Source organism: Odocoileus virginianus, chromosome 18, assembly GCF_023699985.2.
Source record: "Odocoileus virginianus isolate 20LAN1187 ecotype Illinois chromosome 18, Ovbor_1.2, whole genome shotgun sequence".
Lineage (NCBI taxonomy): Eukaryota > Metazoa > Chordata > Mammalia > Artiodactyla > Cervidae > Odocoileus > Odocoileus virginianus.
The window spans coordinates 8,818,819-8,845,319 of NC_069691.1; the positions used below are offsets into that span (position 1 = coordinate 8,818,819).

The 26,501-nt window shown below is 43.6% G+C and overlaps 1 protein-coding gene across 1 annotated transcript in view; it reads left to right on the forward strand.

Annotated features, from left to right (window-relative positions):
* Nucleotides 1-1,035: 1,035 nt before the first annotated feature.
* The window catches only part of GNA14 (G protein subunit alpha 14), a 180,378-nt gene continuing 154,912 nt past the window's right edge, over nt 1,036-26,501 (forward strand). Inside the window, exon 1 of the mRNA XM_070480320.1 lies at nt 1,036-1,647. Within this exon, the coding sequence (XP_070336421.1) occupies nt 1,524-1,647 (124 nt within the window). The 5' untranslated portion in view covers nt 1,036-1,523. The remainder of the gene's footprint in view (nt 1,648-26,501) is intronic.

A 26,501-nucleotide genomic window follows, 5' to 3' on the forward strand; every position in this document is an offset into this window, starting at 1 on the left:
ACTCCAAAAAGTGTTTACATGGCACAAGCTTACTTGAACAGAAGGGGAAAAAAAAAAAAAAAAGTTCTTTGCTATGGACAATAGGATCCCCTCCTTCCACCTTCCCTTTTCTGCTTTCCCCGTCAACCTCTCTGCCTTCTGCCTCAAAATGTACACAGAAGACAAAAACCAGTTGTTGTAATACGCATTCTATCGTTCCATTTGGGTACAAAGAGATGCTTTTTAATGTTTAAGTTTTTGTTAATGCAGTTCAACTGTGGTCCCGAGGTTCCAGGAGACCGGCGGTCGTCAGGCTTCAGGGCTGGGGCAGGGCACCTGCTGCAAACGGGTCAGCTCTCTCCAAAGCAGGAGCCTTTACCATCGTAAAATGCAAAGTAGCCAGCCGTTTTCCATTCTCCGGTCCCCGGCGGCGTAGGAAGGGGCCGGGAGGATATTTACCCACCCCGCTTTCGCACTTCTATCGACCAGAACCCGGGGGCAGCGGCTTCTCCGAGAGCAGCGCCAACCGGCTCAAGTCCAGCCGAGGCTCACCCAGGGATCTGGCCGAGCCGGCGCTGGGCTGGGGCGTCCGGGAAGCCTAGGGGATCCGTCTAGGAAATCGCGGGGTGCCTGGTGCTGAGGCAGGTTGTGAGAGCCTGAGTTTCAACTCAGGGGCGGAACTCAGCCTCGCCCCTGGCGCGCTCGGCTCCTTTTGCAGCTGGGAGGAGTTGAGGCTGGGAGTTGGCAAACCTCACTCACCTGTCGGAACTTGGATCCGGACAGGGAGCGGGGCCTGGAGATCAGGACACGCTGGTTACCGCAGCCTCGGCCTTCCGCACGCCGGGCCACCACGGCCAGGGGGTGTGGGGGCTGCTCCCCAAGACTCGAGACGCCTGGGCTCGGCTCCGCAGCTCCCCACTCCCCGCTCTTGCCCCCGGGCGCCATCGACCTGGCGAGCAGCGAAGGCCAGCTCGAGCCGACGCCAGAGCTGCGGGTTCGAGAGGCTCCGCCTTCTTCGGCCACTTCGAGCCACTAGCGCCTCCGGGAACTTTTCCAGTCTGTCTTAGGCTGCGGTCACTGCTGAGGTTTTCAGAACTTTGCAGGAGAGGGCCCGCTAGGACCTCTGCCTTCAACCCACGCCTTGCCTGCCGCCTGCCTGGGACATCCCCGAGTCCAGGAGATCCCGCTCCCCGACGCCCCAACTTTTCCCGAGCGGTCTGCGCTCCCAGACTGTCGAGCCAAGAGGCGTGCTGGTTTTCGGGGGCCGGCAACGCTCTCTCCCTCGGCTCGCCTTCCACCTTCCCCCGCGTGGGGCTGGGTGAGTCGGGATCTGCGGTGCACTTGAGCGATCCCAGAGCTCCGGATTCGCTCCCGCCCCGGAGACGCCCTTCCAGGAGGGACTGAACCCGGGCGGTCCCGGCCTCTTACTCCGTAACTCGAATCGTCCCGGGTCTTTACCCTCCGAACTCCAGTGCCGTCGCGGATCGGCCGGCGGAGCGTCCGGGCGCTCGAGACTTCGTGGCCTGTCGGGGGCTGCGCGTACCATGGCCGGCTGCTGCTGCCTGTCCGCGGAGGAGAAGGAGTCGCAGCGCATCAGCGCCGAGATCGAGCGGCAGCTTCGCCGGGACAAGAAGGACGCGCGCCGCGAGCTCAAGTTGCTGCTTCTGGGTGAGTGAGCGTCTCCCACCCCTGAGCTCCGGGCATTTCGCTCCCGGCCGCTTCCCTCGCCCGGATCCCTGGCTGGAGGACCTGGAACCGAGCGGTTTGCTGCTGCGCGGCTTCCTCCTCCTCCCAGGGGCTCGCGGATGATAGCAAGTTGGGCCCTTAAGCGGCAGTCCTTTGCACCTCCAGCTGGGCGACATTGGAAGGCACCGCCTTCCTGACCCCGAACAGCTGAGAGGTAACATTTGACCTCTGCTTTCTCCGTTGTTTGCGTCTCTCCCTAAAGCCTCATCCACCTCACCCCTGCGTCCACAGCGCACACCGCCTCTGCAGGACGTATCTTGGATGTTGGGGGTTGGTGGTGGGGAGCTGTTTAATCCACATTTTGGGTTCATCCTGGCCCCTGCGCTCTCGACTAAGTACGGTTGACTGAGCGCTAACGAAGTGTGGAACAGCGCTCGGTTCTTATGCGCATCGCCGCCCAGTGATGAGGACAAGTGATATCCCATTTTAGAGAATTAAAAACAGGACGCAAAATTGGCGAACTTGCCCTGACTGAGAAAAGGCAAAGCAGATACCGGGTCTGTCGTGGGGGTGCAACCCAAGCCTTAACCTCTCTCCTCGCTGTGACGGCCTCCGCCTGCCTCCCCGAGCTCCCTTTGGGGAGGCCTGTTTGCGTTAAGGCCCAAACCTCCCTTGCTCAGCTCAGCTCCCCGTGTGTTCCTTCCTAGGGTTGGGACTCCGGTTCCCCAGCCGCTCTGGCTAGTTCTTCATCGGGCTCTCCGGGCGTCTGCACAGGTCTAGGTAGGACGCTCACTTTCAAAAACGGAAAGAGTGTTAAAAGTTTGCCCAGTGTACGCCTTAGGGCAGGATCCCTTCTCTTGGAACTTTCTAGAACCCTGTTCAGTCTGTTTGCTGTTGAGGAAGATTTACCTTTTCCTTCTTTCATACCAGAGTAGCAGCTGTCAGATCTTTCTAGATAGCTGCAAATAGTTCAACTTTTTTCTTTCCCTGAGAAGTGCCTACCCAGGCCGCTGTGCTGGAACGGTGGGCTCAGGTCTGCAGGTGGGCCTGAGAGGCCACTCTGGAAGGAGATGGAGCCTCGGAGGGGAAGGAAAAGGATTCTGTCCGCTGGCCTGGGCTGCCCTTTCATGCCTGGCCCAGAGCTCGGAGGGGTCTGAGAATTCTAATGTACTTGGCCTTCCAGGTTGTTCCAAAGCTACATTTGCCAAGGAAAGAGGATTCTGTGACTGTCTCTTGGTGGGTAGCACTGAAAAGTAATTGTGTGGGCCCCCAGTGTCCTCCTGTCCGAGGCTCCACGAAGATTAGGGGCGGGCCGGGCTTTAGCTGCATTGTTGTTATTGTTTAGCCCCAGTCTTTTCCATCCCTTGGACTGTAGCCCGCCAGACTCCTCTGTCCATGGAATTTCCCAGGTAAGAATACTGGAATGGGTTGCCATTTCCTTCTCCAGGGTATCTTTCCAACCAAGGGATCGAACTTGTGTCTCCTGCATTGCAGGCAGATTCTTTACCCCTGAGCCCCCTGGGAAGCTCTTTAACCGCATACTTTTTCAAGGACAGACTGAGTCCTCTTTCCTTGTGAAATACTTTTTGATCTGTGTCAGTGTGTAAAATTCAGTGCCTGAAATATACCAGGAGCTTGACAAATGAAAATTAAGCAGGAAGCTGACCATATTGTTTTGGTGATAAGACTGTTCAGGGGTAAAATGCTTGACTTACTTACAATCAAACTAGGGCAGGGATGTTTGTAGGTATGTTTTCCCTGAAAGTCGTACTTAATCCAGGTGACTAGAATCTGTTTTTGTACCCGCCAGGCCCTTGCCCTAACCCTCTCATTGCCCCTTTCAGCACTGCCTGACCTCCCAGGAACCCCTTTTTAATCATCCTCAGCTGTGACTAGCACACCATCTCAGTGCTAATCATCCAGAACTTGTTAGCAAGTTGCTATACCACATGGAACTATCCAAAACCCCAAGGATGGACTTTGAAACCTCCGGTTTAGTTTGCTCTGCAAGGGAGCAGGGCATACTTGAATTTCTTAAGACAGAAGAGGAGGAGGCCATGACGCCAAAAACACAGAAATCAGGGAATCCTTTTTTGTCTAAAGTCATGCAGTTTGAGTGAAAATGAAAGTCACCTGAGCTGCTCTAATGGGTGCATTAGATGAACCGCTGCCTGAGCACCTCAGGTGAAAGCTGTTTTGCAAATAGGAGTTGAGGATCCCGTGCGGAGGGCGGAATGAGCCAAAAGGCCGCCAGCTCTTTGACAAGGAAGCATGCTGCTGCAACGAAGTGATTTAAGGACATTTCCAAAGTACATTCAGTGGGGCCATATCCTGTTTGTGCTTAATAAAAGCATGGGTCAGTGTCCACGGGGAAAGATGAAACTTACTGTCCATTTGGGGCTACTATTTGCAAGGTGTCAGCGTGGTACTTTCTTGTGGAAGGAGAAAGGGAGAAATAAAGGAGATGGCTGAAATTAGTAGAAAGAAATTCCTCATCAGTTCCTCAGATAAACGTAGGACAAAAGAGTTCTCATAAGAACCTGATGAACATCACTCCATGTAGGAAGAAAGTGTCTAGACAATAGCAACGAAATGGGGAGAGGTGTGATTTTTATTGATTTTTGGTATCAAATGAGGCTTGGAAAAGTGCTGCTTGTTAATCAGTTCGAGTGTCTCCAGCATCTCTGATGTCTTGATTTTGGATGCAGACCTCCTGTTGGAACTGGAATGTGTACCGGGGAATTGGTATTTAACTCATGTTGGTATAGAGATTAAAAATGTAGGTTCTTAGGTCTGACTGCCTGAGTTCAAACTCTGGTTCTACCCTTTCTTAACTGCAGACTAACTTGGCTCTGTCGACTAGTAAGTGTCAACTAGCATCATTCCATTTTGTAGCATTTTTGGCCGCCGGGGAGTTGTTATTTCCATTTTAGCTGACCAGTTGTAGGTTGGTAGCAGTTTGTCTAAGTTGTGCTGGTTGTTCTTTAACAAAAATGTTTTGCTTGGAGTTCCCCTTATCATTTTCTGAGCCTTAAGCTGACTTTTAGATCTCTTATTCTTCTTACACTAATGAGTTGAAAACTCTGAGTCCCCTACAGTTTTGGTGCATTGGTTATAACCAAATTCCATGTCAGAACTATTTGTCATGTTCCTGGGCTGCAAGTCTATTTAGGCTTAATGGCTAGGAAATTATTGTCCAGCTCCAGCTTCTCTCCACTGACCAGTTGGCACCAGACATTCTGCTGTAAGCCTTCCTCTGCCCCTTTTTGGTTTATTTATTATCCATGTAAACTCACATATAGCTAGGATTGTGTATGTGTGAGAGAGAGTTTTACCAGTGGTTTTTATTTCATTACTGAATCATTTTGATACTCAAATTGCACCCAATTTGCACACTAGTTCCCGCATCACTCCTCCATCAGTTTTTGGAGCATTTCCTTACTTTCTGGCATAACTCTGTGCTCCAGGTTCATCTTGTACCCCTCTTCTCAATCCAGAAATCAGTCATTTCTCTGCTGGGCCTTGATCATTTTCAGTGGAAAACTGTACTTTTTTTTTTCCCCTGAAGATAATCACTTGAAACAAAGATATCAACTCCCCTAATTCAAATCAGTCGCCAGTATATAAGTATCTGAAAAACCACATTTCCAGAGTTCGGAGTTAAGAGGATGAAAGTTTTAAGGTTGCAATGCTATCAAAGTAGATATAAAAGGGAAAAATCTAACAGTAAAGTTAGATGAAAAACAATGTAAAAAAGTCTTAGTCCTCAAAGGGTACTTTTTTCATTTTTAATGGCTTCTAGTCTGTATCGCCTTTTGTTTTCTCTTTTTCTATGATACCTGAATCACAAGAGAAAAGTCTCCTTGTAAGAACTCTCTTGTGTGGGGTGGCAGGGAGGGAGGCGGCTGGACTGAGGGGAGAGAGGAGTGTACAGCAAGTTAGCGTAGCAAAGCTATTGTGTTACTAAAGACAGATTGAAATTCACACAAAAAGAAGGCTTTATTGGAAGGATTCTTACCAGGGCATCTAATGAAATGAAAAGAATCAAATAGTAAAAACCAGGAAAGCAGATGCCATGGCCTTCCCAGGGCACAATCACTAACGTGACTTGGCTCAGTTCCCTTCCAAGCTCTAGAACCTTCTGGGCCTTTCTTGTCGTTGTCGTTGAGCCTGCGGCCCCATGTGAGTGAGGCTGTGAACCTGAATCAATCAGTTTAGTCTGGGAGGTGCATAGCACAGACAGAGCTTCATCTGAATGCACATGGCCTGAAGCTAGGTGCCCTGTAAGGCCCGCAGCCGCTGCCGCTGCCGCTGCCGACAGTGTAAAGAATTAGAAGCAAACCGGCAGAAATCCCAGGGTGCTAGAGGTCTAGTGCTCAGCAGGACTCTGTGTGGAACCCCAACTTTCATTACCACAGTTGGCTCTCTGCTAATGGGTAAATTAGTGACTTATCGTGTTGGCCAGGGTTCCTGGTTGCAGAAGAATAATTTCACTTAAGAATAATTTATTGGAGGGGAAACAGGAAGCTCATAATTTGATGGGAATTGAAGAGCAGGCTAAGTGAAAGGGCAAGATCCAAGGGAGTCTTGACACTGGAATCAGACCAGGCTGCCAAGCGCACAGCCAGAAACTTACCACCCAGAGAGCTGAGAGTCACTGAGTCTGCCCTGGATGCCTACCTCCACATGAATGCAGCAAATCCTCTGTGATCATCTCTTGCAACTTTCTTTCACTTTGCAAAACCTCAGGCCATCTGATTTTGCCCACGGATTCGATCCTTGGGTCGGGAAGATCCCCTGGAGGAGAGCATGGCAACCCTCTCCAGTATTTTTCCTGAAGAATCCCATGGACAGAGGAGCCAGGTGGGCTGCAATTCATGGGGTCACACAGGGTCAGAGACAACTGAAGAAGCGACTTAACATGCACACATATGCGCAGGGAGCTTGGGGAGAGGTAGGATGGTGTAGTGGTGAGAATATGCTCTCTGGAGCCAGCCTTTGTGAGTTTAAAATCTGGGTGATCTAGTGGTTAAGACCATGCTTCTAATGCAGGGGTTGCAGGTCCTCATAAGGAAACTAAGCTCCCACATGCTGTGCAGTGAAGTAAAAAAGCACAAAATAATAATAAAAATAAAAAATCTAGGCAGTAAATAATCCCCATTGTGCTGCCAACCCTCTGTCTGGGCTCAGTTACAAGGTCACTGATAGAAGCAGCATTTTTTTTCCAGAAGGGCATGCATATAGGACAGTCAGTGACATGAAATCTCCACTGGTGTCCGTTCTCAGAGAACATGGACCTGACATGTGGTCATAACGTAGCATCATGAAGTGAGCAGCATGTTAAGGCTCTGGAAACCTGAGGGGTTGTTTTGTTTTGTTGTTGTTTTGATGGAGCTAGCCTCTGAGTAGTAAACATATGACCATGAGCAAGACCTTCCCTTTTGAACCCCAGGATCCTCACTGGAAAATGAAAGTTTTGGCTCAGGTGACCTCTGTTGTTGCTCAGCTGTGTCCGACTCTTTGTGACCCCATGAACTGCAGCACACCAGGCTTTCCTGTCCTTCACCATCTCTCGGAGTTTGCTCCAACTCATGTCCATTGAGTCAGTGATGCCATCCAACCATCTCATCCTCTGTCATCCCCTTCTCCTCCTGCCTTCAATCTTTCCCAGCTCATTAGAAATTTCTATTGAGTTGGCTTTTCGCATCAGGTTGCCAAAGTATTTTAGCTTCAGCATCAGTCCTTCCAATGAATATTCGTGGTAGATTTCCTTTAGAATTGACTGGTTTGACCTCCTTGCTGTCCAAGGAACTCTCTGAGGTCTTTCCAATTCTGGCATCAGATAGTTTATACCAGTGGTCTTCAAAGTGCGCTCCCAGGACCAACAATATCAGCCCCTCTGGGAACTTGTTGGAAATGCAAACTCTCAGTCCTCAGCATGGCCTTCTGAATCAAATTCTAGAGTAGGACCAGCAAGCTGTATGTTAATAGGATCTCCTGGTGATCCTGATACACATAAGTTGGAGAACGTGTCTTATAACCTTGGCCTGGACCTCAGGATGGACCAGCCTCTGATTGCCACCCTGAGCTCTAAAGCAGGTGCCTTCTCTTTCAGTGGGTATCTGGGAGGCCCCTGGGATCAACCTGTCTAGGGGATGCTCTATTTTTTTATGTTGAAGTAGTCTCTCTCACCATCTTGATGAAGGGTCTTCAGAATGTGAACTGGGTTATCTGTAGGAACTGTCTATGCTCTGTCCCCAGGTGTCAGGTTGCTGGGCAAAGAGGAGAAGCAGGCACGCATGTACCTACATCTTACCTTGCCAAGAGTCCCTACAAAAGCAACAGTGTCTGCATTTGCATGAGCTCTTGAACTTTGACCTAGAACTCCTAAAGTTGTGCTCCTATAAATTGTAATGGTTTATGGCCTATTATCATTAAGTAATTATCTCTCTATTGTGGGCTAAGTGGTTCAGGGAAAGCCTATTTTAGTACTAGCCACCAAACAGCAGTCTGCTCTTTGAAAATTCAACCTCTGTGGAACGTTGGGGGCTTCCCTGGTGGTTCAGGTGGTGAAGTGCCTGGAATGCGGGAGACCTGGGTTTGATCCTTGGGCTGGGAAGATCCCATAGAGAAGGGAATGGCAACCCACTCCAGTACCCTTGCCTGGAAAATCCCATGGACAGAGGAGCCTGGTGGGCTACAGTCCACGGGGTCACAAAGAGTTGGACACGACTGATCTGGATAAAGGAAAATGGAACATTGGCTGTATATTCTGGTTGTCAAGTGTTTTTTGTTTTTTTTTTTTTATTTCCCCCAAGTAACTGATGCATTCTGTTATTTTGTACTTGGTTGTAAATGAGAGAAAAAGAGAACTTTTATCTTCTATTATTTTGTCTGAAAGGTATCTTTTGTATGGTCAGTTAGTTGTCCATGACCCAAAGAGGAACTATGCCACTGCTTTCTCGAACCTGCCATGAATGACACCTTCATTTTGACATTTTGTGTAACTCATCTCCAGAATGTTTTTCTGTTGCTCAGCTATTATGTAACTGGGAAATACAAGCTAATTGTATTCCTAAACAAAATCAGATAAATGAAGGTGATAAATAATTTATAGAAGCATCATCTAATGTACCTCGTAGTCTAAATCCTGGTTGTCTAAGTCAGTGTCACTCAAAAAGCAGTCATGGGTCCTGGGCCAGTGTGCGTGTAAGACAAATACAGAAATCAAGAATAGACACCTAGAAACTTTTATAGCAATTTAACATTGATGTAGCATTAGGGGGTGTTTTTATTGTATTTCATTAATGTAATAGCCTGAAACTGAATGGGAAAAATTTAAAAACTGTGTCCCTTACCACAGAGTTTGAGAAACAAGAGTGCAGACTTTTAAGGATGGGATAGAAAAAAATCAGAGGAGTTAAACTCAGCAGATGTCACAGGGTTTGGTGATCAGTAGCTATTTGACAGTAAGCCACAGTGAGGAGGCCAGTCTCTTGGTTGCCAGCCAGTTCTTTTATTAAGTCACTCCCGAGTCTCCATGTTGAACTTCATTTCTAAGGTAACATCAGTTCTAAGAGGTGCCATTGATTTGAAAGCAGATTTTCATTTACTGCATTGTACACATCAACACAAAGATCTTCTTGACCTTAAAAATGTTCATTTGTGTGGCAGTAGAACTCAGAATCAAGAATATAAGGCTGTTTAATTCCTTTTTCCTCTAATAGTACAAATTTAAAATAAAGCAAAACGGTTCCAATTATTGACAAATAATTCAATTTCATAAAACTAGTTTAAGTGCTGAAATTAGATTGGAAAAGATGCCTCTGTTTTATTTCCATCAGCCCCACTGAGTTCAAGTAATCTTTTTCTGTGAAACTCTGAAAAGGGTTGCTTCCTGGGTCAGTGGGACTGTTATGTATATAACGGGTAAGAAACAAATATGTAAGAGCACTAATGAATGCTATTGTTGGCTCCAGTGCGGATGGGCTGCATCCAGGTGGCTGGCGGAGTCTAGGAAGAGCTTTCCATGGGACCTTGAAATCCGTGATGGCTTTGTTCGCCACTGAACCCACAAAGCTGAGCACAGAGCCTAGCTAAATCAGAGGTTGAATAAATACATGTCTCTCCCTCTCTCTCTTTAGTGGCTTCCATGAAATACCAGATGAGCAGTGTGAATTCCTTACAGGAGCTGGAGGTCTCTGTTGTTTCGGGTGTCACAGAAACATTCATGGAAGGAAGACTGGCCTGGCTTGGGCCTTGAAGGGTGAAAGTCGCTCAGTCGTGTCTGACTCTTTGCAACCCCTTGGACTGTACAGTCCCTGGAATTCTCCAGGCCAGAATACTGGAGTGGGTAGCCATTCCCTTCTGTAGGGGATCTTCCCAACCCAGGAATCGAACTGGAGTATTTAAAGAATTTATCAAGTGAAAATGTTACTTAAACGTTTAAACCATTTCAAGTGAGAATGTTAAAAATATTCCAGTATATTCATCTAAAAAGCAACTTAAAAGGTGATATTAGACGTATTTCCCAACTCCTTTCTTAACATATCCAAAATAGAACACATTGAGCCAAATCGAAGGGTCTTCTCTTTTTCTCTCCTTAATTGATGCATTTCTACTAACAGATGGTACCCCTGACCACCTGGTGCTCACACCAGAATCCAGGGAGTCTTTGTTGGTCTTTCTTGTTTTTCCTTTTGTTATTGGAGTATGATTGCTTTACAGTGTTGTTACTTTCTGCTGTACAATGGAGTGAATTACCTACGTGTATAAATATATCCCTCCCTCTTAAACCTCCATTCCAGCCCCACCCTACCCCTCCAAGTCTTCACAGAGCACCAAGCTGAACTTCCTATGCTATATAGCAGGTTCTCAGTAACTGTTTTATACATGGGAGTTGATATAGCAGAGAAGGCAATGGCACCCCACTCCAGTACTCTTGCCTGGAAAATCCCATGGACGGAGGAGCCTGGTAGGCTGCAGTCCATGGGGTCACTAACAGTCAGACATGACTCAGCGACTTCCCTTTCACTTTTCACTTTCATGCATTGGAGAAGGAATGGCAGTGTTCTTGCCTGGAGAATCCCAGCGACGGGGGAGCCTGGTGGGCTGCCGTCTATGGGGTCGCACAGAGTTGGACACGACTGAAGCGACTTAGCAGCAAAGATGTATATGTGTCAGTTCTACTGTCACAATTTGTCCCTCCTGACCATGTCTGTACGTCAGTTCTGTGTCTCCTGATCTTCTACTACAGGTAACACTAGAAATAAAATAATGATAATAAAACATTTATACATCCAGTCACCGTTCTAGGCACTTGAACAATCTCATTTATTTCTTGCTGTGCTTGGAACTTCAGTTAACTGTTATCCACCCCATTATACAGATGAGGAAACTGAAGCTCCAAAACCAGGTTCACCAGCTAGCTTAGAGCCAGCGTTTGAAGCCACACAGTCTGACTCCAGAGTTCTGGTTCTTAATCACATTCCTGTTTCTGTTTCCTGGAGCCAACATCTCTCCAAAATCTACTTCAGGAGGCGAAATCTCTCTGTGTGCACTTTTTGCCATCCTATTTGCCCCAACTCTTGTCTGGATTACTTCATCCTCTACTGCTCTTTGGCCCTGAGTTCACTTCTCCACATTGCAGCCAGAGTGACTTTTTAAAGGTAAATTGGAAGAATTGATGCTTTTGAACTGTGGTGTTGGAGAAGACTCTTGAGAGTCCCTTGGACTACAAGGAGATCCAACCAGTCCATCCTAAAGATCAGTCTTGAGAGTTCATTGGAAGGACTGATGTTGAAGCTGAAACTCCAGTACTTTGGCCACCTGATGCAAAGAGCTGACTCATTAGAAAAGACCCTGATGCTGGGAAAGATTGAGGGCAGGAGGAGAAGGGGATGACAGAGGATGAGATGGTTGGACGGCATCACCAGCTCAATGGACATGAGTTTGGGTAAACTCCGGGATTTGGTAATGGACAGGGAGGCCTGGCATGCTGTGCTTTATGGGGTCGCAGAGAGTCAGACATGACTGAGCGACTGGACTGGACTGAACTGAACTTTCCTGCTCAAAACCTTTCTATGTCTTCCCTTCCCTTTTTGCCTTCGGATGCAAATATAAAATCTGTGCATGGCCAGTGAGATCCTCTATCCAGCCCCTGCCACCTCTCTGCAGTTATTCCCTTTGATCACTTGCTTCTGTCCATAGAGCCTCCTTTTAGGACCTTTCATGGGCCACATGCTTCCTTATTTTATGTCTGCACACAGCAATTGTCTGCTTCCAGTGTGTGTCCTAACTGGTCTTTTAGGTACTCATTTCAGAATGCGTCTTAAACATCCCTTCTTCCTGGAAGCCTTCACTGACTCCTTGATCCAAAATAAGTCCCCCTAGAACGTTCTCCCATAGCCCATTCTACATTTTTTCCTTAATTTATTTTTTTAATTGAAGGATAACTGTTCCACAGTATTGTATTGGTCTCTGCCATACATCAACAGGAATCAGCCATAGGTATAGTCTACATTTCTTTTTAAAAATAGTTGTCATCGTGGCTTGAAACTCTGTTTCTGATGTTTTATTTACTCTCTGTCTCCCCCTCTAGACTCTTTGTTTGTTGAGCATAGGTCTTGTGTGGTGCTTGGATGTTCCAGAAACATTTACTGAATGAACAAATGTACTGCCATTTAGCATCAATATTATTGCTTAAAAGAAAGAATATTTTACCTTCAAATAGTGGGAAGGGCTTATTCTTAATAGAGGATAGTTTAAATTGGATAAATATACATTTATAACAAATTTGTATTTGTTCATATTAAACGTTCCCTTTTGGACTAATGAAAACTTTATTACATACTGACATTGGAATGTGGGCTGATGTTCTGGAATCAGTGATGTATTGCATGTGTCTTATTTTTTTTCTAAGTTTTCGCATTTTCTTATGCACAAAAGTGAATATTCTTGAGTGTTTAAAAAATTTTTTTTAGCTTAGAAAGTGGCCTATTTGTAGCAAAGACTGCTATCAGTCTCCTAAATGCCTTTCCTCCTTCTGTAATAAGGTAATCTCTTGACACATGACATGCTCAGTTTACCTGCCGCTAGGTGTGGTCGTTTGACTAAGTTTACAGCCCATGGGATGGAAACTGTAGTCACATAGGTGATTTCTGGATTGTGACCTTAAAAAGGAAGGAGGCTTTCTTCCCTTCTAGAGAAGGATGCTGATTTGGTGGTAGCAGTGAGAGCAACCACCTTTTCCCACGAGAGGGAAGTTGGGTGTTGAGGATGAAAAAGGCAACAAGATAGAAGAGGCCTGTATTCCTGATACTGTGAAGGTGCTGTACTAGCTCTGAGCTAGGAATGATGGCACCCTTTTTCAATAGCTGCTAAACTGGTATCCTAGCTAATAAAATATTATGCAATCTGTTTTGCACTCAGCTTTTTAATTCCTAATATCTGGGAGTTCTTTCCCAATCACATGCAATTCTAAGTTTAAAAAAAAAAAACAATGTAATATGTTTGGGGCAGCTGTACCTGTGTGTGTGTGCTGTTGTGTCTGGCTCTTTGAGACCCCATGGACTATATCCTGACAGGCTCTTTTGTCCATGGGATTTTTCTGGCAAGAATACTGGAGCAGGTTACCATTTCTTTCCCAGGGGATCTTCCTGACCCAGGGATCAAACCTGAGGCTCTGGTGTCTTCTGCATTGCAGGTGGATTCTTCACCACTGCACTACCGGGGAAACCCTGTGTTTGTGGAGGAGGTATCTGATATCCAATATGATGGGATCTTGGCTGGCTAGAGGTCGATACCATATCTGGGTCTCTCATTCTCCCAATATTCTGGTGATTATATGACATTCTTGTATCCTGCAGTTGACTTTTCAGGTATATGAAAGGGTCTTTTTTGCAAGCAAATAAACATTTAAAGCTACTTCTTTTATTTGATATTGAATTTGTTGAAGTTGAGGAATGTAAAACCCTAGTTGTCCTAAACCTTTAAATTCATTTCAATTTTTAAATATGTATGCCATGACTTTCACTTAGTTCTTTGATTAGCTTTTAATTTATTGCTAAGTTAACTCTACTTATTAATTCAGTGAAATTTCTGTTAGATAGTTAAAAACCTATTTACACATTTAAAAAGCCTGAATAACCTCAAATATATCAACCCCCTGACAAAGCTGGCAAGAAAAAGCTAAGCATTTAAGTGTCTCCAGTGATCTCATAAATGTAAAGTTATATATTACATTAATCTTGTTCTTTTAAACAGTCAAAACTATCTCTAAAGGTAATAAACAATACTGTTCCTAAGTGTAATCAAATCAAATAATCATTTATACTATTAACTCCTATAAATTACAGTTCTAATACTCAGATTATTTTACATCAGGTTAAATACTTTAAACAATAACAGCATCAAAAAAACCTCAGTGCTGCTCATGATTACTATACCTATTCTTAAATTTAACTTGAGTATTATTACTATATATTTGATTCATTTCTTATTCCTTCACCTTTTGTAGCTTCCAAAGTTCAATGCAATCAAGAGGAGAAGATTTACAATCTCAGTATGAATGTTAGGATAATTTTTCAAGCTCATAAATTTTGTTGAAAGCCTCACTTATTTCTTCCAATTTTTATCATTTAAAAAAAACTCCATTTAATCAGCTCATTTTAACTGCATTTTGTATCCACTCCCACCTGCGGGGACAGCTAGTTTCTTCACTACCTAATTTGTGTTGAAGAGATTGTACAATTTATAAACTGTTCAAGCTGTCTTGTGATCATCATTTCAATTCTTTTACTGTCACTGAACCTTAAAGAAGAAAAACTTAGGTCTCAGATTCAAGAGATGAGCTATGAGGTTGTTCTTTTTTAAATTTATTTTTAATTGAAGAGTAATTGCTTTACAATATTGTGGTGTTTTCTGCCATATATCAACATGAATTAGCCATAGGTGTACATATGTCTCCTCCCTCTTAAACCTGCCTTCCACCTCCCACCGCATCCCACCCCTCTAGGCTTTTACAGAGCTGTGGTTTGAATTCCCTGAGTCACACCGCAAATTCCCATTGGGTATCTATTTAATATATGGTAGTGTGTATGTTCAGTGTTCTTGCCTGGAGAATCCCAGCGACCGGGGAGCCTGGTGGGCTGCCGTCTATGGGGTTGCACAGAGTCCAACACGACTGAAGCGACTTAGCAGCAGCAGTGTATATGTTGGGCTTCCCTGGTGGCTCAGAGGTTAAAGCATCTGCCCGCAATGCGGGAGACCCGGGTTCAATCCCTGGGTCGGGAAGATCCCCTGGAGAAGGAAATGGCAACCCACTCCAGTATTCTTGCCTGGAGAATCCCATGGACAGAGGAGCCTGGTAGGCTAAGTGTGTGTGTTTCTGTGTTACTTTCTCCATTTGCCCCAGTCTCTCCTTCCTACCCAACCACCATGTCTATAAGTCTGTTCTCTATGTCTGTGTCTCCATTGCTGCCATGCAGATAGGTTCATCAGTACCATCTATGTGTTAGTATACAGTATTATTTTTCTCTTTCTGACTTCACTTTTTAACAGGCTCTGGGTTCATTCATATAGGTTGTTTCTTAAAGCTTGTCTGGTATGGTAGAAACCAGTACAATATTGTAAAACAATTATCCTCCAATTAAAAATAAATACATTTTTCAAAAAAGGTTGTCTTCATTCTGCTTTTGTTATTCTGCATTTGAACATATCAGTCTAATATTTATACATTTATTCCCTTTCAATAGAAACATTGTTATTTAAGGATGAAAGAACAAGATGAAATGGAGTGAACTAAATATAAAGCCCTTGTCACAAACCATAAGCCTATCCAAACTCCACCAGCTATAAGCCTTCAAAGCAGGTGTTTGAGTTTAAATGCTGCTTCTGTCTTCTAAAATGTCTAGAAGTTGACCGAATCACCCCTTTCATGTCTTCTCTCTGCCTTTGTATTTGTTACTGTGGAACAGCAGACTGTCTACAGGTAGCTTATGCATGAGGAAACTGCTGGAACTTTCCTTGACCATTTTTAAATTACTCGTCATTTAGGGTAATGAGGAAGTCTTTCTGCCTTGCCTAATAAGTTAATTTGTGTCTCTATTCAAGGATAGGTGGAAGGAAAGAACAGGCATCTTTGGTTTATTTGACATAAATTCATCAGGATAAGACTGGACCCTAAAGGAAGTGTCTATCAATTAGGCACAGCCTTGATGAAGTCAGTTTATGTGTACACATATACACACACCACCACAACTACCCCCAGATAATTTGCACTTAAAAGGCATTTTGAATTTGCCCTTAGAAGAATTAAATCAATTTTGTCTGAAGTGTAGCTATATCTTGATACAAACCAGGAAATGGCCAGAAAAAACTTATTATCTAACAAAAGTATATTTATTTGTTTAAGGTGTTTATTTTGAGCATCTAAAATTTCTGTTTAAAGTCATCTTCTCTTTAAGGAGAATCATGTTGGCCAAAACAGATTTTTTTTTTTTTAGTTTTTATGATTCAAAAAACTCAAAGAATACCTTAATTTATATTATGCTATCTGATAAAGAAGTCATCAGTAATATTATTTCTATGTTTTCCAGAATTCTAAACATTCCCTACTTCATTTGATACATTGCCTGTTTAATGAATTACTTTTCCCTTTAATACTTTTAAACTTTCAACTACCTGAAAAAGCTATGTCGTCTATATGCTTGTGATGAATTGCCAGAAATCTTTGGTGTAGGTCCAAGAATGGTTTCTATTTTGCAGTGTGACCTTGGGCAAGTCAGAAAGGCATAGAAGCTCCTCGGTGGTAAAAGGAAGAGGCTGGATTCGTCAGTCTCTAGAAGTTCTTCCAGCTCTGAGTTTCCCTGGTAATTCTTCAGCTGCAGTGGAAGTGTTACCTTGATCACTTGGCGCAGAAACTGACCCTGAGACTCTGTGTGTGTGTGTGTGTGTGTGTGTGTGTGTGTGTGTGTGTGTGCAGAAACTGACCCTGAGACTCTGTGTGTGTGTGTGTATTTAGTGCCTGCCCCAGCATAACTGAGGAAACAGTTCCTGGTTGCTGTTTTTCTGGGTAACAAGTGGCAAAAATAGAATTCTTCATATTCCTTTGTTCTCTAACTGTGTTCGAATTTTCAAGTAACATGAGACTTAACATGTGCGATAATCTCAGGATATCAGAACAGGTTTTTCAGGGACAGAAATGTTTTGAATTGGTAATCTAAGTGAAACTTCTGTTTGTAGAAAGAGCTATTGACATAAAAATGATTCTTGGGGGCAGGGTAGGTACAATGGGTGAAAGGAGTCCAAAGGTATAAACTTCTAGACATAAAATAAATAAGTCATGGGTGTGTAGTGTACAAAAATAAATAAGTGGTAAGTAAATAAAATGACTTCTGGGACTTCCCTGGTGGCCCATAGGTTAAGAATCTACCCTCCAATGCAGGGGATGCAGGTTCAATCCCTGGTTGGGGAACTAAGATCCCACATGCCTCAGGGCAACTAAGCTCATGCTGAAACTGGAGAGCCCATGCTACAACTACTGAGCTACAACAAGGACCCAACATAGCAAAAATTAAAAAAAAAATAAATGACTCCTGAACTATCACTATTGGCCATTAGTCTAAAACTTTCTAGCCTTTAATTTACTATAAAGTATATGAACATAAAAAGCAGAGACATTACTTTGTCAACAAAGGTCCATCTAGTCAATGCTATAGTTTTTCCAGTGATCATGTATGAATGTGAGAGTTGGACTATGAAGGAAGCTGAGCACCAAGGAATTGATGCATTTGAACTGTGGTGTTGGAGAACATTCTTGAGAGTCCCTTGGACTGCAGGGAGATTCAACCAGTCCATCCTAAAGGAAATCAGTTCTAAATATTCATTGGAAGGACTGATGCTGAAGCTGAAACTCCAATACTTTGGCCATCTGATGTGAAGAACTGACTCATTGGAAAAGACCCTGATGCTGGGAGGGATTGGGGGCAGGAGGAGATGGGGACGACAGTGGATGAGATGGCTGGATGGCATCACCAACTCGATAGACATGAGTCTGAGTAAACTCCAGGAGTTGACAATGGACAGGAAGGCCTGGCGTGCTGCGGTTCATGGGGTCGCAAAGAGTTGGACACGACTGAGCAACTGAACTGAACTGACTGATAAGAACATTTAGGGCTTCCCAGGTGGCACTAGTGGTAAAGAACCCACCTGCTAATGCAGGAGACATAAGAGATGTGGGTTTGATCCCTGGGTTGGGAAGATCCCCTGGAGAAGGAAATGGCAACCCACTCCAGTGTTCTTACCTGGAGAATCCCATGGATGGAGGAGCCCATGGTGTCAGTCCATGGAGTTGAAAAGAGTCAGACACGACTGAAGTGACTTAGCCTGCATGCATATGAACATTTAATAATGGGAGTAAACTCATATAACATGCTTATATGTCAGAAATTATCCTAAGGGTTTTATATCTATGAGTTCATTTGATCCTTACAAGTTATTGAAGTAAGCAATATACTTTTTTCCCATTTTACTGATGAGGAAACTGAGGGTAAAGAATGATTAAATGAGTTTCTCAAAGTCACTTATTAGTAGATGTGAAACTGCGATTTGATTGAGCAGGTAGTTGGATTCAGGGATTCCTTACTTTTCTTACGGGCTCTTCTCTCCTGCCCCTGGTAAAGGATCACTGTAGGGCATCGTGCCTGGGCAGTAGAAGGTAGTTGGAGTGTAGCCAGAGGTCTGGCACATGCTTCTGGGTCTTCCATTACAGTGCAGTGGCAACTTTGGGCAGGTCATCTAATCTCATCAGTGGTCTCTGATGGAATAGAATGTGAATTGTATATGTGAGCCACACACCTAATTTACAGTTTTCAAGTAGTCACATTTTAAAAAAAAAAAAGTAAAAAGAAACAAGTGAAATTAATTTTAATAATATATTTTGTTAAATCCAATACGCCAAAATATAATCATTTAACATGTAATCAATAAAATGTATCAATAAGATATATTCTTACTTCATATTAAATCTTTGAAATCTGGTGTATATTTTACACCTACAGCACATCTTAATTCAGAGTATCCATATTTTAAGTGTTTAATACCCCTGTGTGACTGGTGGCTGCCACGCTGGACAGCATAGCTCTGAACCCTTGGAAGCTCCTGTAAAGTGAGACCATGGTGATGGATACTCACTTAAACCACTGCTCTGAAATTGTAGGAATCTATGGTGAGAAACACCTGTACTGCTTAAGTGACTTTCTGTGAGATGACTTATTTCTTCCCCGCTTAAGTAGCATGGAGGTTACCTTCTAAGATAAGGAACTTTTTTCACTGTTGAATTGTGAAGACTCACAAAGGCAACATGATGTCAAGATAACGTGTATATACCAAAGAAGGATTTTCAGAAAGTAACTGTGCTTTAGTAGGTAAAATAATAATAATAATAAAACTCAATTGTTTCCCCCCACAAAATTTTGGAAGCTTGGTGTTGACCAGCTCTTGTTCCAGGTCTCTCGGATTGAGAAGAGAACCTGAATCAGAGCCTCTGCCCTCTTGGTGCTTCACTTTAGTGTGACAATAAATAGATGTGTGCAATGGTTTGAGATTAGGCAGGAACCATGAAGAAGCAGACTGAGGGGTCAGACAATGGAGTCCTGGGGGATCAGTGAGTCTGGTGTTGATAGGAAGACTTCTGTGGGGAGATGACTTTTGAGGGGAGATTGCGTTGAGAGATGGGACAGTCTGCATGAAGACCTAGAGAACAGGGACCGGGGAGTGACTGAGTATTCTAGGCTGGGGAGAGCCTAACGTGGAAACAGGCTCAGTTAGCGTGAGGAAGAGCTGAAGGTGTTGAACTGAGCAACAGAGAAGATGACAGGAACCATGATTGGGAAGGAAGAGTTTCAATTTAAGTGCTCTGGGAGGCCAAGGGAGAGCAGTGATTAGCAGAGAGAGGTGACTTGATTGTTTTTTATAAAAGAAAACTCAGACAGATAATAGACTGTATTTGGTAAGAGTGGAAGCAGGAGGACCAATTAGGATGGTATGGAATTGTTGAGGTGATCTGTCGTGGTGACTTGATTGCCATCAGAATGGTGGAGGTTCCTGGGGCTTTTGGCTTGAGCCACCTTGCCAGTGGCAATGCCATTTACTGAGATGACTGAGGGTAAGGTGAAGACGGATTGGGCAGCAGGGAGAAGGGAGCAGGGAATCAATAGTTTGGGTTTTAGACATTTTCAGATTGATGTCTAAATGAATGTAGAAGTTAAGATTAAAATTGAGGCTAGAGAGATTTATCCGGTTCACCTTAGATGTTTGGAGAGATCACTTTTCTATGACTCAGAGAGCTGGCAGTATATTGTTTCATCCGGGAACTGGGTAATTTTTTCCCCTATGATATGAATGAAGCCTTTATGATGCATAGCTCTGGATAATGATACATGTGACAAAGCCGAGTATCATGACTTAGCTGGAGGAGTGTTTCCCTTTATTGGAACAGGGTTTTGGTTCAGATGGTAAGCAGGCACACTGGTACAAGGTGTTTGATATTGAAATATTCCTGTACCAACTGGTAAATAACCATTAGCCTGAATGCCCCTCCTCTTGATGTTGTCAGTCTAGCCATCAGGACCTCATCTCTGGAATATTCCACATCTCCCTCTGCTTGGCAACTAGTAAGAACACCTCACACAATGCTTCCTTGGCCCCATTCCAGCCACTAGAATGGACCAGCATCTGTTCTGATTCGTCAACACCCATGCCACTCCATTAGCATTTGTTCAATATTTTGAGTGTAACTGGTTCTGCCCCTGGGTAGGCCATGACCAAGTCATGTGAAATTAGGAAGAGTCACCTTCATGGATCAATCACTTGCAAATAATCCAGAATGGTGAAGTCCTTGTTCTCTTGCATGAATCATGTTTCCATTCTGCATTAGCATTCTGTGAATATGGCACAACGCATTTTATAGTAGCTAGTGTCTGGGTTGACAAGGGCTTGACATACATATCAGCACAAATACCACAGATGGCACTCCCCGTCTTAGTGTGAGCAAGCACTAGGAGATTCCAGAGAGACCCTTTATTCCTTTACTTCTCATTTATACCATAAATCAAACTTAATCTTGGCTCCAAGACTAAGATAAGAAATATCTGAGTTACTACAATGAATCGAGTCCCATCAGTTCATGGCTTAATAGTTGGGGAAAAAGTGGAAACAGTGACAGATTTTATTTTTTGGATTCCAAAATCACTGCAGATGGTGACTGCAGCCATGAAATTAAAAGACGCTTGCTCCTTGGAAGGAAAGCTATGACAAACCTAGACAGCATATTAAAAGGCACTCACTTTGCTGACAAAGGTCAATTTAGTCAAAGCTATGGTTTTCCCAGTAGTCATGTTTGGATGTGAGAGTTGGATCATAAAGAAGACTGAGGGCCCAAAAATTAATGCTTTCGAACTGCAGTGCTGAGAATACTCTTGAGAGTCCCTTGGACAGCTAGGAGATCAAACCAGTCAATCCTAAAGGAAATCAACCCTGAACATTCATTGGAAGGATTGATGCTAAAGTTGAATCTCCAGTACTTTGGCCACCTGATGCAAAGAGCCAATTCATTGGAAAAGACCCTGATGCTGGGAAAGATTGAGGGCAGGAGGAGAAAGCGATGACAGAGGATGAGATAGTTGGATGGCATCATCGACACAATGGACATGAGTTTGAGCAAACTCCAGGAGATGGTGAAGGATAGGGAAGCCTGGCGTGATGCTGGGAAAGACTGAGGGCAGGAGGAGAAAGCGGTGACAGAGGATGAGATAGTTGCATGGAATCATCGACACAATGGACATGAGTTTGAGCAAACTTCAGGAGATGGTGAAGGATAGGGAAGCCTGGTGTGATGCAGTCCATGGGGTCGCAAAGAGTCGGACACAACTTAGCGAATGAAGAAGAAGAAGAAATACAATGAAAAAAGAAAAGATCGAGCTATCTCCTTTTGACTCCACCTTATACTTTGAGCTCTCTTGTTAAAAATGAAAACAAGAGCAAAAGAACTAGTGATTCTGTTGTATTTTGAGGGTTTGCATGCAAAATAAAGCCTTAGACTTGATAAAATTCTTTGTAATTTAAATATACATACACAGATATAATGGTATACATATATATATATACTATGCAGTAATATAATTTTACATCATTTCCAACCACCAGTATTGAGTTTGGGGATGTTTTGAGGACAGACTGTGCATGATGGTAAACTGGTTGGTGAAGGGAGTTGGGTAAGGGAGACTGTGGACACAGCTCCTCCTTGGTCATCCTGCTCGACTGGAGGATCTCGTCTCCTTAGAGCGGGGACACAGATAGGGAGTGATAGAGCTGGATGAAGCACGTCCTGGGGGCTTGGTGATGGAAGAGCTGAAAGTGCTGTTTGCTGAGGCCTGGGCTTGGCAGAGTTTGCCTGGAGGTAGGAGAATTGATCAGGGCCTTGGCATGCTGGTGGTCCTTAACTAAGCAGAGAGAGGCACTTACCATATTCTAGACCATAAATAAATAGTCCTTAAGATTGATTTCCCTTCAATGGCTTAAAAACCATTCCCTCCAGACATACCAATTAACTTGGGATCACTTCTGAGTAGCGCTGGGAGGATTTGTCCTCTAAAATTTGATGGCTAGTTTGGAGCCTCATGGACTCAAGTGGTCGTCATGTTTCTTAATGGGTCAAGGTTTGATGATGGTGCTTCTGTCACATTTGTTTCAGCCACAGACCCATTTGCCTTTATTCTGCAGGCATTAGGGAATTTTCTCTGTGCTAAAAGCTGTGGGTACAGAGAAGAGTAAGATTGACAAATATAAGTGGATTTTCAGTTAAATTAGACTTTTAACCCCCCTGGTCTTCCCAAGTTTATAACCATTTAGGAGGAAATCTGGCTTCCACTGTTTTAAATGCTTTTGGCATTTACAGTAAATTATAATTAGGGGAGTATTTGCAATCTACCACTGCCAGCTCTTTCTTTGAGGGCAAGACTCTTTTTCACTAGGCCAGCCAGTAGCTCTCCCTGGCATGCCAAGAGAATAATAAAGAAGTGAGGCAGGCCAGGTTGATGGATAACATTACCGTAGCGGGAAAGATGACAGACAGAGGCCGTAAGCTGTATGGCAGGGGACTTTCGAAGGAGGGAGGTTTCAGATGAGGAGAATTTCAGAGAAAGTTTTCTGTGTGGACGGTATTCAGAGGAACAGTGATGAGAGAACATTTTGAGGATAGATGTTAAAAAATATTAGCGTACCTCACCTTTGGCATTTTATAAAGATTGAGAAAAAATTGGAAAATAAAATGGGTGTTTGTTGCCTCACAGTGTTTATTTAAATGTGACACAATGTCAAAACCGAGCTGCATGGGGCCCCAGGATTTATTGAGGAAATACAGTGCAAACACAAATGCGTGGACCTCTGACCCAGATGTGCCAAGAACTGAAGGAAGAAGAGTTGTTTGACCCCTGGGGACAAAGACAATGAGATAGATGGAATATATGTCCAGTTTTGGTCATTGGAATGTGAGTGGATGTGATGTACACCATTTCCATGTATTAACTGGGACATTAGGAGACAATTTCTTTAAGTTATTAAAGGGAAATCCATCTTAAGGAAGATTTATTTATAGTCTTCTCTCTTTTTCTACTTAGGTTAGTATCACCTATTTGGCACCTTTAAATCTGGCCTATAGTAAGCCTCCCATTTCACAATCCTCTTTATTTTCTACAGTCATCTTTGAAGCCATTAGTTGGAAAGCGTATGGTTATAAGACCTGAGTTACCACTTAAAAGAAAGCTGCCTAACCATGAATGCATACATTAGACTTTATATATATGAGTAAAAACTTTCATTGGGTCAAGTCATTGAGATTATGGGATTTCTTTTTGTGGCTACAGCACAGCCTAGCCTACTTTGACTAATACACTCTTATTTCCAAGCAAGAAGTCCAGCAGTAACCCCTCTGCTCCTCTCACTGATTAACCACACTGCTAGCTGCTGTTTCTGTCCTCACATTATGAGAGAAACAGCTGCTAATCCTAGTGAATATATTCCTCTCATATTCAGTATGTTTTAGAACAGGATTATAATAATGATGTTGCTTTGGCAACAAGAAAGGAGATAAAGGTTGGGGGACAGTTTACTGGCAAATCGTCAGCACCTACCAAATTCTGGTAGAATATTCCTGAAGCCAGTTCTGGTTCTACAGGTTTCACTAATGAATGAGCGAGTCTTTGTCTTGTTTTGCCCTGTGACTTCATGTTTGTTTGCATTTTAGATCTTGATATTTGCTTTTTGGTTTTATTATTACCCATTTTGCCTGGTTTCAGCCTCAGAAAGCATGGGAGTTCCCAGGAAGGTTTCTGCCAGATACAGAGAGCGCTTGCAGCTCCCTACCCTCCCAGATTGGTAGGAATGATGTCTGAAACAGGATCTTGGGGGGGAAAAACCTTTCCCATGGATGTCTCACTTTGACTACGTGCTAGCCTTGGTCTTTGGTGAGGATTTTAATTTTGGCTTTTTGAATGAGCATGAACTTATTTTTTCTTTCTGATCAGAGGCAAATTGGTAGGCTGTGGAAGCATTTAGTTTTTGATGTCTATGTTTCAAGTGTTACTTACTGTCTAATGAATGCTTTAGTGACTCATAGAGTAAAGAATCTGCTCCCAATGCAGGAGACTCAGGTTTGATTCCTGGATTGGGAATATCCCCTGGAGAAGGAAATGGCACCCCGCTCCAGTATTCTTGCCTGGATCCATAATGAGCAACTTAATTTTTTAGGACTCTATTTACTTTCTTATTTGTTGTATGTATGTATGTATGTATGTATGTATAGCATAGCTTCTGGTTTATTATGTCCATTAAATAAAAACCCTTGTTGATATTATTATCAGCGAGAATATTACCTATTGTTTCCTCTCTAATTTTTTTCTTTGCTTTTTTTTTTTAATAGATAATGAGGTGTCACTGGTTTGTTTATTTACTTGGCTAAGTTGGGTCTTAGTTGAGGCATGTGGGATGTTTGTTGCATCATGTGGCTCTTTTGTTGCTGTTCGTGGGCTCTCTATTTGTGGCATATATGCTCAATTGCTCCTTGGCATGTGGGATCTTGGTTCCCAAACCAGGGATTGAACCCGAGTTCCCTGCATTGCAAGGCAGAATCTTAACCACTGGACCACAGGGAAGTCCCTCTCGTTTTTTCTTATGTTGATGTTTTCTAAGTTGTAGCATTGAGCATAGATTTTTGTACTTTGCATTTTGAGGGCAGCTGAAGTTTAGAAACTTCCAGATTATGAGAGTATTTCGAGTAGATTCGTGTCCATAATGGCAGCTCAGTGTAGAAATCTAAAGGATAAATGCTGTTTGGATTACCCAAAATAGTCTTTTCCATTTTTAACTTCAGCAGCAGGCTGTGGTGGGTACAAGTTACGCAGATCCACCAGTAGCAGAAAAATTACTTGTAATTTTCATTGCCTGGGCTTTGCTTCCTTCTTCGTTTTCTCTGACTATCACATGTGTAAGAAGAGGACTGGAAAGGAGGCAGTACAAAGGATGACCATTGAAACTGAGGGAGATTCATTGTCTGAAATCTGTTTTCCACCTCTGTGGTCACTGTTGGGAGGTCATTCCTCAGGGGTGTCTCCTGTGTCTGCATGTCTTGAAAGGAAGGCATCACTATCGTTTCCTTGGACTTTCTTTTCAAGGGTGTTGGTATAACAGTCTTGAAAGATGGTGTCATTCTCCCGAGTTAAGGGCATGCCTGTTCACTGCTTACTCTAAACAGTTCAGGTTTCCTAAACTCAGAGTTTCTCTCCTGCAGTAAAACCACAGAGCTTTCTGGTATCCATCTGGGGCCATCCTTGAGATCGCGCAGGAGAACAGATACAAATATGCTGGTGCTGGGTTTCCCTGGTGGTTCAGACAGTAAAAAATCTGCCTGTAATGCAAGAGAACTGGGTTTGATGCCTGGGTTGGGAAAGATCCCCTGGAAAGGGAATGGCTACCCTCTCCAGTTTTCTTGACTGGAGCATCCCAGGGGAGCCTGGCAGGCTACAGTCCACAGGGTCACAGAGAGTCAGACAACACTGGGTGACTCAGCACGTCATGCTTCTTTCAGTGCTCTTTGTAATAAAGGCTTTTGTCTCTGACACGAGTTCTGTGCCTCCTGCCAGCATCTGTGAAAACTGCGGCAGGCTAACTTGTTAGCCGGCAAGTAGGGTAAGATCCCAGGCTCTTCTTAGATCTTGACAGTCACCACTGTAGTCCCAGTCTTCTAGGGGCCTTAAGACCACTTTAGAATAAGACAGAGTAAGACAAATGTAACTGGATCTAATCCCTGAGTCATGCTGTTCATTCTGTGTGTGTCTTCAATTCACTTATTTCTTACTCTACTACTACTGTTTTTTCCTCCTAGTTGTGCATTATAATTTGACACAGGCAAAATCATCCTTAAAGGATGAAGAAGGAGAAAAAGCTTAAGGAGTGAAACCAGAATCCTTTTTTACGCAAGTGAGAAGGGGTTAGATGGGTAGCATCCGATGTGAATCCCCACTGTCCCTTTCAAGCAAGAGTCTAATCTTAACATCTCACAAATACTTTCAGTAGATGATTATTGTTTTTCTTTGCTCTGGTCTATAATATTATAACAGAATTATGTATAAGTTTATTTTGATTGCCTGCACTTAAACTTATGCAAGTATTGGCACTAATGAATAAGTGACTTTTTAAAATTTAAGTTTGTGAATGTAGAGGAGCATGTTATAGACTTAATGGTTGTGTTTTTTCCCACCCCATTCATATGTTGAACCCAT